This window comes from Olea europaea, chromosome 18 (assembly GCF_002742605.1).
Source record: "Olea europaea var. sylvestris chromosome 18, O_europaea_v1, whole genome shotgun sequence".
Taxonomy (NCBI): Eukaryota; Viridiplantae; Streptophyta; class Magnoliopsida; order Lamiales; family Oleaceae; genus Olea; species Olea europaea.
Window position 1 is genome coordinate 10,595,137 of NC_036254.1, and position 14,143 is coordinate 10,609,279.

General features: G+C 34.8%; 2 protein-coding genes and 1 long non-coding RNA gene across 11 annotated transcripts in view; 2 read left to right on the forward strand and 1 right to left on the reverse strand.

Moving 5' to 3' along the window:
• The first annotated feature begins 739 nt into the window (after nucleotides 1-739).
• LOC111367433 (putative disease resistance RPP13-like protein 1) lies at nucleotides 740-8,404 on the forward strand. Of its 9 annotated transcripts, XM_022988303.1 has the most exons (8): nucleotides 740-4,667; nucleotides 5,179-5,242; nucleotides 6,092-6,201; nucleotides 7,137-7,231; nucleotides 7,551-7,684; nucleotides 7,963-8,027; nucleotides 8,211-8,285; nucleotides 8,371-8,401. In XM_022988303.1, the coding sequence occupies exon 1, from the start codon at nucleotides 843-845 to the stop codon at nucleotides 4,650-4,652; it is 3,810 nt and encodes a 1,269-aa protein (XP_022844071.1). In that variant the 5' UTR covers nucleotides 740-842; the 3' UTR covers nucleotides 4,653-4,667; nucleotides 5,179-5,242; nucleotides 6,092-6,201; nucleotides 7,137-7,231; nucleotides 7,551-7,684; nucleotides 7,963-8,027; nucleotides 8,211-8,285; nucleotides 8,371-8,401. The 9 variants fall into 9 exon arrangements, 8 of the variants coding, with proteins under 8 accessions (XP_022844071.1, XP_022844069.1, XP_022844065.1 ...); XM_022988301.1 differs by lacking the exon at nucleotides 7,963-8,027 and having other exon boundaries at nucleotides 8,371-8,404; XM_022988297.1 differs by lacking the exons at nucleotides 7,963-8,027; nucleotides 8,211-8,285; nucleotides 8,371-8,401 and adding exons at nucleotides 4,858-4,942; nucleotides 7,941-7,957.
• Nucleotides 8,405-8,464: 60 nt separating this feature from the next.
• On the forward strand, nucleotides 8,465-9,511 carry LOC111367435. The gene is made up of 2 exons (XR_002697819.1): nucleotides 8,465-8,706; nucleotides 8,985-9,511. It is a non-coding gene; the product is annotated as an uncharacterized LOC111367435 (long non-coding RNA).
• Nucleotides 9,512-12,381: 2,870 nt separating this feature from the next.
• The window catches only part of LOC111367436 (serpin-ZX-like), a 2,968-nt gene continuing 1,206 nt past the window's right edge, over nucleotides 12,382-14,143 (reverse strand). The window contains exon 2 of the mRNA XM_022988305.1: nucleotides 12,382-13,390. Coding sequence (XP_022844073.1) covers nucleotides 12,611-13,390 — 780 coding nt within the window. The 3' untranslated portion in view covers nucleotides 12,382-12,610. The remainder of the gene's footprint in view (nucleotides 13,391-14,143) is intronic.

A 14,143-nucleotide genomic window follows, 5' to 3' on the forward strand; every position in this document is an offset into this window, starting at 1 on the left:
TATAAGTTACAAGATTATTCCAAAAAATGTGAGACTCTAGTTGCACAATTTGAATAAAATTCCAGCAACAGTGACATTAACTTTGAAAGGGACTCAATTTTTTTTATTTTTTTTTCATTACTATCTGTGAGGTGACACACTTTTTTATCCTTAATTTCAACGACACTTAAAATAATTCATGACATATATTTTTATATATCATACAATGTCAACCTTAATGTATGCATAGTTGATAAAATATACAAATAGCATTTTCCTTTGAATAAATGCGTAAATAAATATTTTCCAAATAATTATTCCAAAAAGGATTAGTCAAAATAAATTGAGATTGTGGTTGCACGATTTTGGATGTTTGGACTTCCTGAATAATTGTAAAAATGTTAAGTTAATTCGAAGAGCTTTGCTGGGCCACACAATCCATTGTTATTGATCAGTTTCACTGTTGCCTTCATCGTGTTCTTTGACCCCACCATGTTGATTAATTGAACCAATGAAATTTCTCCGTGTTCATTGACCCCACCATTTTGTATAATTGAACCCAACCACTGTTGGGTTCAATTATTGATCAGTTTGCTGGGCCAGATGGATGCTTGGGTTCAATTATTGATCAGAGACAATCCATTGTTATTGATCAGTTTCACTGTTGCGATCATCGTGTTCTTTGACCCCACCATGTTGATTAATTGAAACCAATGAAATTTCTCCGTGTTCATTGACCCCACCATTTTGTATAATTGAACCCAACAACCAGCAGACGACTTTCATTTATACATTATACAAGTCAATCTCACTTGCATTCATCCCTCTTAACTCTTGCTTCCTATCTTACAAAAAAGATAATAATGGCTGTAATCGAAGTTTTTCTAGGTGCAGTTCTCACTGTTTTGCTTGAGAAGCTGGCCTCTGGTGAGCTACTGAAATTTCTGCGTCATGTAGGAATCGACGCCCAGCTGGTAGAATGGAAGACAACTTTGAAGAGGATCCAGGCAGTGCTTACTGATGCTGAAAACAAGCAAACAACGGACAAAGATGTGAAAGAGTGGCTAATTGATCTGGAAGATTTGGCTCTTGATCTTGAAGACTTAGTGGATGAGTTGAATACTGAAGCCTTGCAGCGCAAATTAAAGGAAAATAAAGGCAGCACCAGTAAGGTAAAAAAGCTCGTCCCCACTTGTTGTACTAATCTTTCTTTCACTGATTTCATGTCTGATCGCGGGATTGCTTCCAAGCTAAAAGAGGTCAGTGGCCGGTTGAAAGATCTGGAAGAACAGAAAAAATTTCTCGATTTGGTGGAAAATGTAAGGGGAAGGTCTTATGGAAGATTGCCAACAACTTCGCTCGTGGTAGAATCGAAAGTTCATGGAAGAGAGAAGGACAAGGAGGAAATACTGAATATCTTATTTGGTGTTGAATCAAATGATAGTCAAATATCCGTGATTCCAATTGTGGGCATGGGAGGTATCGGCAAAACAACTCTGGCCCAACTTGTGTATAATGATGAAAGATTGAAGGACAAGTTTGATCTTAAGGGATGGGCTTACGTTTCGGAGGAATTTGATGCTGTAAAAGTAACAAAAAACATTCTTGAGTCAGTTTCTTCTGGTGGAAAGTGTGATTATGAAAATTTTGACACGCTTCAGAACAAACTAAAGGAGAGCCTTTCAAACAAGAAATTTCTAGTAGTTCTAGATGATATTTGGCATGAAAATTACGAAGATTGGGAGATCCTAAGCCGTCCTTTTCTTGCTGGAAAACCTGGAAGCACAATCATCATTACCACTCGACAAGAAAGGGTGGCCAAAATCATGTCTGAAATTCCAGCATACAATCTGGATCTGTTATCAGAGGGCGATGCTTTATCATTGCTAGCTCAACATGCATTTGGAGCTAAAACTTTTGACGGTCATCCAGCTTTAATAGAGATTGGTAAGTCTATGGTAAGAAGATGTAAGATGTTGCCCCTGGCAGTAAAGGCCCTTGGGGGGCTTCTTCGAGTTGGTCGTGAAGATTGGGAAAAGGTGTTGAAAAGTGAAATCTGGATGAATGAAGAAAATATTGGAATTCTTCCTGCTCTAAAACTGAGTTATCACCATCTTCCTCCGGAATTGAAAAGATGCTTTGGTTACTGTGCTCTCTTTCCCAAGGACTACGAATTTGACAAGTTCCAACTAGTGTACTTTTGGATGGCTGAAGGTCTTCTGCAGGAAACAAAGAAAGATAAGTTAATTGAAGATGTTGGTAGTCAATATTTTGATGAACTATTGGCTAGATCATTCTTCCAACAATCAAGTGCCAATGCTTCACGCTTTGTGATGCACGACCTCTTTAACGATCTAGCTATGTCTGTTGCTGGTGATAAATGTTTGAGGATGGATGATGAACTGCAGGAGATTTCTGTAAAGGTCCGTCACTTGTCATTCAAGCGCAGGATGTTTGAAACTTATCCTAGATTTAACTTTCTTGACAAAGTTCAAAAGTTGAGAACCTTTTTGCCACTACCTGTTGAGGCGTCATTTAATTACTTATCCCAAAGAAATTTGCTTCACCTATTCGCAAATTCATACTGCTTAAGAGTGCTATCCTTGAATGGTTATGCCATATATGAGTTGCCAGATTCTATTGGTGATTTAAGACATTTAAGATACCTGGGCCTAGCTGGAACAAGACTGAGGTGGTTGCCTGAATCTGTGTGCACTCTTATCAATTTACAAGTGTTGATTCTAAGTGGTTGTAGTAGACTTACCAAATTACCCACAAGCATGGAAAATCTTGTTAAACTTCGGTATCTGGACATTACTCATACTTGCAATTTACATGAGATGCCTCAGGGAATTGCTCAACTAACAAGTTTGCGAACGTTAACTAAGGTGACTGCAAGTAAAAATAATGGAATGAGTTTAAAGGAGTTGGGCAATCTATCATTTCTACAAGGTAATATTTCTATTGAGGAATTGCAAAATGTTGTGAATGTTAAAGAAGCAACGGAAGCAAGGCTAATGGATAAGCCAAGCCTCAACGGAATAAGGTTGGAATGGAGCGCAGGCTTTGATGATCCTCGGAATAAAATTTTAGAATTGAATGTGCTTAATGCATTAAAGCCCCATAAGAACTTATCAACACTTGAAATCAAGTATTACGGGGGTGAGAATTTCTCTAATTGGATTGAAGATTCAGCATTCCTTAAGTTAGCAAGGATAAGCTTTGAATATTGTAAAAATTGCACGATTTTGCCACCATTAGGGCAACTACCTTTGCTAAGAGACTTAAGCATTCGAGGCATTGATCAAGTAAAAGTGATTGGAGCTGAATTTTATGGAAATAGAGGCCATGGAGAATTACCTTTTCCATCACTCATTAATCTGACTTTTAGTGACATGTCTAACTGGGAGGAATGGGTTGGAATAGGAGGTGTTATCCAACTTCCTAAGCTATGCTCATTGATTATAACTGATTGTTCAAAATTGGTCAGTCTTCCAAATCTTTTACTGCCATCCCTACGTCACATAAATGCTGCTGGGTGTAATGAGGTGGTGCTAAATAGTATGCAGAATTTGAAATCTTTAACCAGCATAATATTGTGTAGAATTTTCGGATTAACTTCAATTATCAAAGCATTTGTACACTTTCCTTTTACACTTGAAAGTGTCACAGTTAATGAATGTCACAACCTTGTGACTCTATGGCCAGGTGATAGTACTGCACGAAACCTAGTTGACCTACAACGCGTGGATATTGACAGTTGTCCTCGGCTATTGTCCCTTCAAGAGATTGACGTTCTTCCCGATCTTAGGAGACTTTATATAAGAAATTGTGGAGCTCTGGAGTTGTTGCCTCATAAAATATCTTGTCTTGAGAGATTGTCTATCAACAAATGTCCATCGTTAAGGACGATGATGAAGCTACAGAATTGCAACATCTCGCTCGATTATCTAAAAATTTCTCGTGTGAATTTGAATTTGGCAAATTTACTAGGCTCTGGCTCCAATTACCAAAGTCTCACTCATCTACAAATACGGTCTTGTGATGGTCTAGAATTGTTTCCCAATGGAGGCTTGCCCACACCAAATTTAAAACTACTAAAGATAATTGAGTGTCAACATCTCAAGTCGTTACCTGATCGGATGGATCTACTTTCATCCCTTTCGTTCCTGGGGGTGTCTTCTTGTGCTTCATTGAAGGAACTCTTTCCCCAGGAGGATATTCCCCCAAATCTGTGTCACCTTGATATCAGAAATTGCGGAAAACTAAAACCCCCGGGGGAGTGGGGCCTACACAAACTCACCTCTCTTCAAACCTTTGAATTTGGTGGATGTCTAGAGCTGGTTTGCTTCACTAACAATGCTGACGAAGAACACTGTGTGCTTCCTCCATCTCTAACAGCTTTGTCGTTGGATGACCTGCCGAATCTCGAAACACTATCAAGGGGCTTCCAAAGCCTCACCTTTCTTCAACATTTATGCATCTCTAGATGCCCAAAGCTTGAGGCGTTGCCTATGGGAGACTATCTTGAAAAGCTTTTGAGCCTTGACATTCAAGGCTGCCCACTTCTTAAGAAACGGTGTTTGAAGAACAAAGGAGACTACTGGCCCATCATTGCTGACATTCCGGTCGTCGAAATTGATTCCCGATCCATCTATGATCCATGTCCATGAATTCAATTACACGAGGTAACAGATTTAATTTGATACCTATGAATCTCAACATCATTTCATGCAAAACACTTCTCGACATTTCTGTCAATTTTGTTTTCAAACAGAATGTGAATTTTCTGCAGCAAATAGTGGATCTCCCTTTCTGCAATAGCTATTCAAGTGTTCATGCCACTCTGTATCTTATATTTGTGCTTCTGCTCTGCAGCATAAATCAATATCAGAGCCGATGTACCAACAATCAAGTAACTGATCGGCTATGGCGCTAAAATTAGCCTCTTTTTGTACTAACAGTAAGATTCTATCAAATAGATAAAATCGGAGTGATAATTGTTAGTCGAATGTGGTTAAATTATTAATATTTTGATTCGATCTGCTTTAGCAAACTGGAAATGCATTGATTTGACTTACTGTATGTTTATGCATTTTTGGGTTTTTATGTGGCATGCGTTTTTAAACTTCTCTTGTAGATTGGAGGTTCCTACGCCATTTGAATGGAACTAATAAAAATGACATCGTTTTGGTGTAGGCATTTTCTGATTACTTGTAAGAACACAAGATGGAATGAATGTGTCTCTTCATTAGACCTTCAAGTAAGTTTTTTGTTCGATTCTTTTGCGTTTTAAGTGTTTGTATAAATGCCTCAGTGAAATTATATGGCTGGATCTGTGACTGAAGCTATGTTCTTGCCTTTATTATTATTATTATTATTAATTTCATGATTTTAGTAATATTTTCTGAATAATTCTTTGAATGAACTTTTCCTTTTGGGGGTTTCCTTCCATAAATGTCAAGAAATCTGTTTAGTCTCTGAAAATTGTCTTGACTGGCCAAAAATCCTTTCTCGTGTGATTTTGGTGTGGTTTAAGGTATGAGGTACCATGTTTTACAATTGCTATTTTAAAAATTTTCTTGATTTTATTAGATTAACCTCTGCCGATTGTGTATTACATTCATCCGTATGAATTGGATGTTTTAATCCAATCTGAAGATTTGAATCATTGCTTCACAATTTCATGCAATTAAATTAAGAAACCGATTAATTTTTTATGTGAATGCTTTTTAATCGAAAACTTTATTTCAATTTGGAAAGTTCAATCATTTTAAGTTTGCAGTTATACCTCTTGCTGGTATGCATTTTTTTAATGTTATTAATTCATTCTAATTCTTATGGATTCTATTTCTTTGTATGGGACTTTTTCACTGGTTATAAATTTTGGCTTCTTTGAATTTTCACTTTCGTATTTATTTATTTATTTATTTATTTTTGGTAAATATTTTAAAAAATGATTGATAATATTGAATTATCCTAGACATTCTATAACATAATAAATTGATGTACTAATTTGTTAAATTCAATTATTCAGTATTCTGTTTCTTAATTTAGTTGATCAAGTAGGTTATTTTTTTTTTTTATCCTAATCTGGAATATATGTGCTCAGAATGTCGCTGTGAGCATATTGCCTGTCAAGAAGAATCATTTGAGTTGAGGACGATAAGATGTTACATTTTTTAGCTATGCTGTTTTTCAGCTTACTCCAACTTGAACTCGGTACAATTTTAATTTTTTGAATTAATTCAGTTTCCTTCAACTGATGAATTATTGCAGTATCAGTGTGAGTTTGTGTGGTTATTTCATATTTGCCTGTGATTTTGTATTAATCATTTGAGTTGAAATCCTGACTCGGATTTATAATCATTGTGGACCCAAATTGCTGATTTTAAGATGTGTTTTTATAGTAAACTAATTGCTGATGTCAAAATTCTTTTCATTAGTTTTGGGTTGATTAGTTAATAAGTTCTTCTGTCTTTTACTGTTTGGGGATTCAGCATGTGTTTCATTAATTGGTTCTATTCTTTTTTTATATGGTATGTACTGACTTCAATTTGGCAATTTCTTGGGGATATCTTTTTTGTCAAATTGTATTTTCACAGAGTTCAACTGTAAAAATGTGAAATATGTCCAATTATTTGAATTTTTGTTGATATTTTGAAATTGATATTATGTATTGATGAGCCATCAAGTTAAATTTAAAACGAATTCCATGTTGCAAATGCTATTTGGAAGTTGAATTTGCTCTGCTGGGTTGCAAAGTATACTTGAATTTATTTTATCAAAAGATGAATATTTATCATCTCTTAGTTTCCCCTTCATTGTCATATATCTTTACGAAATTCTTGTAGAAGTATTTAGATGATAATTGGATTGTGTTGATAATGTAGCTGGAAGATCATACGAGGAATTTCAGGAAAATAGGTTTTGTTGCTTGAGTCCATTTTATTTAAGGTGTCCGGAAAAAAAAGGTTGTGTGAGTGTGGAAAGTATATCATCCTTGCGCGTTTGGATCTGTTATTCATATTGATAGATGGCATTCCGTGTGTGGAAGCATATTTCACTTAAAACATATATTCACCTTGTGTTGTTAGGTAACTATTGTAGCTTTTCACATCTGCTTTCGTAATGGTTTATTGTTGTACATTTTATAGGCTAATGTTGCTAGAAGAAAATCGAATTTCTTTCTGCTCAAACGATGGAATGATGATTGATGGCATCACCTGGTTGCTGAAATGATAGGATTGTCGTAAGTTTTAACTTGCTATGTATAGCTTCATTTCTTGCTTTTAGTTTTGGTCGACTTCAACTCTATTAAGTATTTTGAGCCAAATATTTTTTATTAACAGCATCAACATAATTAAATTTATTTTACTCTTGAAACAACAAATATGTTTCCTCTTCCTTTTTGATGGAAGTTACATCACAATAGATCTGTCTTTTATATGAAGATTTTCTTCTTCTCAATTGCTATTGCACACTGTACTTGATATTAGTTGTGGGTCTGGTAGCTTTAATGCTCGTCTTCTATCGCTTAAGCTGATGTGTGACAGCATATGAGCCAACAGGTAGACATGTTCAATTGGCACTTGATAGAGGTCTCCCTTCAATCAAAACTTAATCTAAAGACAGCTCCCTCTTCATCCTTTGTCATATGAAGTGGTTCACTGCACTCAATGTAGCATTGTCTGTGATAACAAAGGTATGATCTTCATTAAGGTTTGGGGTTTTGTTTTTTTCCATTAAATCACCATTTCTTCATCAGATTAAGTGCAGTGGTTTTTATTGATTTTTCACCGATGAAAATTCTTGAAATTAATTTGACATTTAGCCTAATGTAGTGCGAACTTTTCTGTGGTTTTTGCTATTTTTTGCGTGCATTTCTATTTCTTTTTTGTTTATCACATTTTGTTTGATACTATAGTTATCTGTAATAAATTTTGCAATGGTAATATTAGGCTTGCTGTAAGGAAGGCCAAGAAGGAAAAGAAAGCGAATGATCCAAACAAGCCAAAGAGACCTCCAAGTGCTTTCTTTGTTTTCATGTATGCCCATTTGCATTTTTGGTCTCTAGCATTTCTGTCTATTGTTCTTATATATTATCTTTTTTATGCTGCTTGGCAGACTACAACAATAATTTGGTAATCCATCTATGAGAAGCACGGTGTTATACACAGTTTAGTTTGAATTGTGATACTGAAACGATTTGTGCCAAACTGTTTTTATAGGCTAGAGGGGCTGTTGAATTCGACAAGGCAAAGTCTGAGGTTAATGGTGATGAGGACGATGAGAACAGTGGAGACGTTAGTTGAAATTAAGCTCTACAACTTTTTTGTACTTGAAACTTAGCTACTATGCTGACTTTTTATTTTGTTTTAATTAATTTAGGAGGAAGATGATGAGTAAGCACTATCATGAAGAATTATTGTGTAAAATTTGGCTTCAGGTGAATTTTACTGAAATTAATTGAAAGTAATTATCAATAATACTCCTTTTTTAATTTTTATTTTTTAAAGTTGCTAATGTGTTTGTTCTTCCTTTCAGTGAGGGAACAAGCGTCTCTTTGCCATTAACTTGGGGCAAAAAAAGAGAGGAAACGTATGCCTTGTTTTTCATTATTGCCTATTGGTACACAAGACGTATTTAGAGGAAAGGGGTGGAGGAAGAGGGGGTTGAGTGCTTGTAGACCATGAGCAAAAAATGGCAGACTACAATAAGAATTTGGTAATTTCATCTATGAAATTCTCTATTACAATGCACTACGTGCATCTCACATGCGAAGAACTAGTTCGATAAATATTCAATATTTTGCAGCAAGCTTCATATCTTGTTAAATTTTGAAGGTCCTTCCTTTTGTGAAATCATTTAAGTTAAAAATGTTAAGAGAGAAAAACATTAATTTATTAATATCTTCAAAACTCTTCTTATGGTGCAGGTAGATTTAATTTTTCTATAAACATTAAATTTCTGACTTTGATGGGGATGATGTTATTATTTTACAGATTTTCATCTGGTCGTCCATTACCAATACAATTTCGAGACTCGATTTGATTAGAGACTAATAGCTCAGTCATCTACCAGGTCAAGAAAGTTATTAATTGGGTTAGTTGCTTTAAGCTTGTGGGCTGACCACCTATATGCCTGCTTTGCATATATTTCGTTGCCAGCTCCAATCCACATCATTTGATGACGTGTTGTTTACACCAAATTTGACTTGTACACAATATCTGTTACTACGAGAGTTAGAGAGAGAGGCCAATTCAAACCATCATTTGGTGACACATTTTTTAAGAGCAATCGTGGAACCTATATTTGTTAAGTGAAGTCAATGTTATGCTGAAGCAAACAAAAGATTATGACGATTGAGGATGGTCAAGTTCACATTTCACTTCTTATCTTTCCATTCTCTCTCTTTTAGAGTAAAGATCATTTGTAGTATTTCGTGGCTACCAAATATTCAAATACTCCAGGGAACATTGTAGATGTAAAATTCTGCATTATATAATAGGAGGAATTTTTTTTTTTTTTTTCCTAAATGGATTATCAGGTAAGTTGTCATTATTTGCAATAGTAATAGGCTTTTTATTATGATGTGCAGTTGCACATGTCCATGTGTGTCCACGTATACTTGTGTGTGTAAATGTGGAATAATGATATTTACAATCTATTCTTACCTATTAGCAATTAGCATTCTATGTAGATGTATTGTTACTGCCACATTTTCCTATAATTTTAGAGTAGGGATATTTGTAAGCATCGTACTGAAAACAACAATCTATATGACAATGAGATATCTGTCTTATTCTCCTATGAAATTGAGTTCGTTTTAATTTATTGAAGAATGTGATAGTGACCCCATTATTACATCAAATGTTGGTAATAAGTACTGTTATAAACTTAGCATACATTTAATTTATTGAAGAATGTTACAATAATCAACTGTCGCATGGACGGTTGATGGATAAGTACTGCTTACAAAGAGTATTACTCCTTAAAAATGGAAATTTACTCGGGATATGAAGCCAAGTGGACAAATATCAGACCTTGCTAAAGAAATTTCACTCTTAACAAATACGATTATCCATGATAGACCATATGAAAAATCAAAATTGAGGAACATTCTAACAATATCCCTCGACACCCATCTCACCCTTTTAACTATTTACCCACCAACCCCCACACTTTATATATAAATGTTTTTTCTTGTTTTTGTCTCAATTTTAAGGGTCAAAATGTCAAACAAAGTTAAAATATTAGAATTTTAATATCATTTTGAAGTGCTCATAGCTTAGTTTCTCGCATCATTAACGGCGCGTGAAATGACCGACCACAACAAAAGTTACAATGCGTCAAAATAGGTCATTCAAAATTAGTATTTCAAGAATTTCGATAATATGCTAACTTTAAAAATTTGTTGGCGATCGTATGCTAACTGAATTCAGAAATCGCTTGTCATCTTGATCCAAACCGATATAGGTTGTACATTGAAAATAATTAAATTATTTGAAAATTTTTGACGTCATGTGTCATGTAAAATTATCCTAATAAAATGATTATAAAATGATGTAAATTATATTAATATATTTGTTGAGCAAAAATAATAAATGTTAATGAAATAATTGAAAAATTTTAAAGGAAAAAATGAGTTATGCATCTCTTTTTGAGACGATCATTTAATTATTTTCGATATTCAAATTTTGGACCATTCGGTATGTCTACGATATAATTCTTAAAACTAAAACAAATTTTAAAATTAACATGTTATCGAAATTCTCTAAATACTAGTTTGGAATGATCTATTTTAAGACATCATAACTTTCGCTACGATTGAAAGTTTTACGCGCCGTTAACGATGCAAAGAATTAGACTGTGAGCACTTCAAAATGATATTAAAAATGTGATATTTCGATTTCATTTGACATTCCATAATGACCTCAAAAATTGAGACGAAAACAAGGGGGGAAAAAAACCTTTATATATGAAGAATGGGTGATAAGAATGGTGAGGCGTAGGTGTGGGGTGGGGTAAAAGGGGCGGGGGTCGGTAAAAAGTTAAAAAATTGGGCAAGTGCAGGAGGAAACAAAAGTTGCCACATTAGTAGTGGGTAGAATGTTCTCCTGCACACCATTGCCAGCAGAACAATTCTACGAAAAATAATACGCGAAGAATTAATTTCATAATTTGTGATCGATAAAAAGTTATAACCTATAAAATTTGTGATTTTAAGTGTAACGTTTTGTAACTGTGACTGATACGCAACCGTGATCATAAACTATATGATATTGCGATCTTAATATATTAATTATATATTTAATTAATGTACCATATTTAATATTTATGACCCGGGTTTTGGAAAATAAAAAAATAAAAATTTCAAGTTCGTCAAAATTGAAATTGTAACTTAAAATCTATGTAACTATGCATTCTTCCCATTATAAATAGCAGTGGTGGATATAATTTATCCATGGAAAAATGCAAAATCTCCATTAGACTAGAGGAACTGGCTGTCTCGGCAGAGTTATATATCGAATTTTACTTGTCATGCTGAGGTCGAGGGCTAAGATCTCTAGCTTACGTGTATATAGGCAGGGGCAGATCCAAGCACGGGCTCCACCATGCTATAGCCCGTGTACGGCCCTTAAAATGTCTACTGTATTTTTATTATTATTATTTTTTTTTATTGAAAGATAAATCCATGTATATTTGTATTGTAACCCGTGTTCAAACTCAAGACTGAATCCGCCACTGACATAGGCGTTTATTTCTAACCAAGTTACGAACACCATCACTACTAGTAGTCGAAGTGGGCAGATATACAACAGTTACCATCTAAAAATGGACCAAAAATAGTTCAGTGTGTTATAGCAGATCGATGACCACACACTTTGAGCCATCTAGGTATCAACTAATCATTTACTATCCTAGATTAAGAATAAGTCATTATAAGTGAAGTGTGACCTCCCATTTCCCTTGAGGAGACCCAAACTAACCATAATCGTATAGAATAGATGTAGTTCATAATCACAAATCAACATAGAATCAAGCAGAAATAATACAACCAACAGACGGTATACTCTGTTACATTAAATGTTGCTTTATTGAATTCCTCAACAGAACGTGAAAGTGTTCACACCTCTGTTTGAGTCTCATTCTTTCAAAAATTCATTTTTTCAAAACTCATTTTCAACCACACATCCTTCAATAAAGTAATATTACACGTAAATTCAAAACTTTTCTTTACTTGTTAACCACATATTCTCAATCAATCTACTATTCAAAATGCATTCTTTTCAAAAAAATGGGGCTCAAGCTAAGTGAAGACTTCACAACAATGTAAATGGTATTCTAGCAATCAATATTCCAGTTTCAAGTTGAAATGAAATTAAGAAAAGAAACATGTTGATCAGTCTTAGAAAACGGTCATATAAAGATATTAGAAAGCACATAACAATCAAGTGTATGGATGGAACCACCTTTACAACAACAAGAGAAACTGGATGACAGGCAACAAATACAGTATCATAAAGCACAACTAATCGAAGCTATAGGAATTAGAAAAATACAGACCTCGATCGATTGTATGAGACTCTTATTATGTATACGTAATAGTCTAGTTCAGTACATTTGATCAGCCAAGAAGAGGATTAAGAACGTGCCCAATGAATAGCACTACCCCCGTCATATCTTCTCTGATGATGAACAAAAATGGATGATCGGCAACAAAATCGAACTCATCCTCGACTAATAAACCCCTCAGTTTAACAAGACCAGCAGAAGCAGCAGCAGCTTCCGTGCCTTCCTCATTTACCTCGATAAATGACTTGTGGAAAATGCTAGAAACATAAAGGTTCTGACCAACTTGTGAGTCCACCATATCTGTGAGACCACCACCAGAAAAAGGCAACACGACTCCCAGTCCCTTGAGAACTTCCGAGGCTTCAAACCCAAATGACAATTTGAATTTTGGGATACGGAATTCACCAACTTCGACCTTTTGATATGGGAGGTGATGCTCCAAGAATCCTGATTCCGAACTGACTTTCTCTACCAAAGCCAGCAATCCATCTTTGGTGTCTGGAAGAAGGAAGTTCATAGAGAACTTGCGCTTATCTTCACCTTGCTTATACGGAAGGCTCAAAATTTTGAAACCATCAAAGGAACGTATATATTGCTTCTTCTTGCTACTCATGAAGGGTACTTGTACTGAGCTCCCATCTAGGAGGAAAAAGTCATGGTCCTTTGTAATTGATGCATCAAACTTCTCACTCCAAGCTCCTTTGAAATACACTGCATTTGCAAAGATGAGCCTCGTGGAAGCATCAACTGAGCCAGGTGGAAGAATTTCTTCGACAAGGCCACTTGTTTCCTTTTCAGCCCATTGATTGACTTCACCGATTACCTCAACAGCCTTCAGAAATATCAAGAATAAAGAACATAACAATTAATACATTGTTAAAGAAATTTACTTGCAGAAGTAGAAGTTCTACAACATGAATGATTTCACCCAGCCAGTTCCTCTTTCTCCTACAACTCAAGGTGTACAAGCAGATAAATAACTGTTTACATCATGAATTCGTTGACATTACAATAGAGACTATTATGTGTAAGGTTTATTCTAAATGTCATGGGCCATGAATACCATTTACAGATATACTTGAAACAGAAGTTGGTTACATGCTTATGAACATAACCACCACCAAAAAACAAAAGCAAAAGCAAAGCCGTCCCCAATAAATTTGGAGTCAGGGAGCTAGAAGCATTTTTCATCCATTCGACAGGGATTTCTTGGTGACCAATACTAACATGAAGACAAGAATAAATCGGATGTTATCCATTTGATATTTTCATAATATCAAACTATCACAATTCTGTAAACAATTACAGAATTTACAATTTTAAAAAAAAAAAAAAAGGAGGATAAAAATAATGCAAATTTTCTTACAATGTGAAGCACCACATGGATTTACAACCACTGGTGTATGGCAAGTGTTTTAAAGTTTAAAATTACATGTCATTCTATTTTGGTATTTGGGAAGATGAAATCGAAGTAATTAGGAGAAAATGCCTCCGGCTTGGTTGGGCTTAGTTTAGCAACTTTTGAACGTACAAAGGTCAAGTTTTCAGTTAGAAACAGAAAAAAGTGAAAATTTTTAAAAAATGA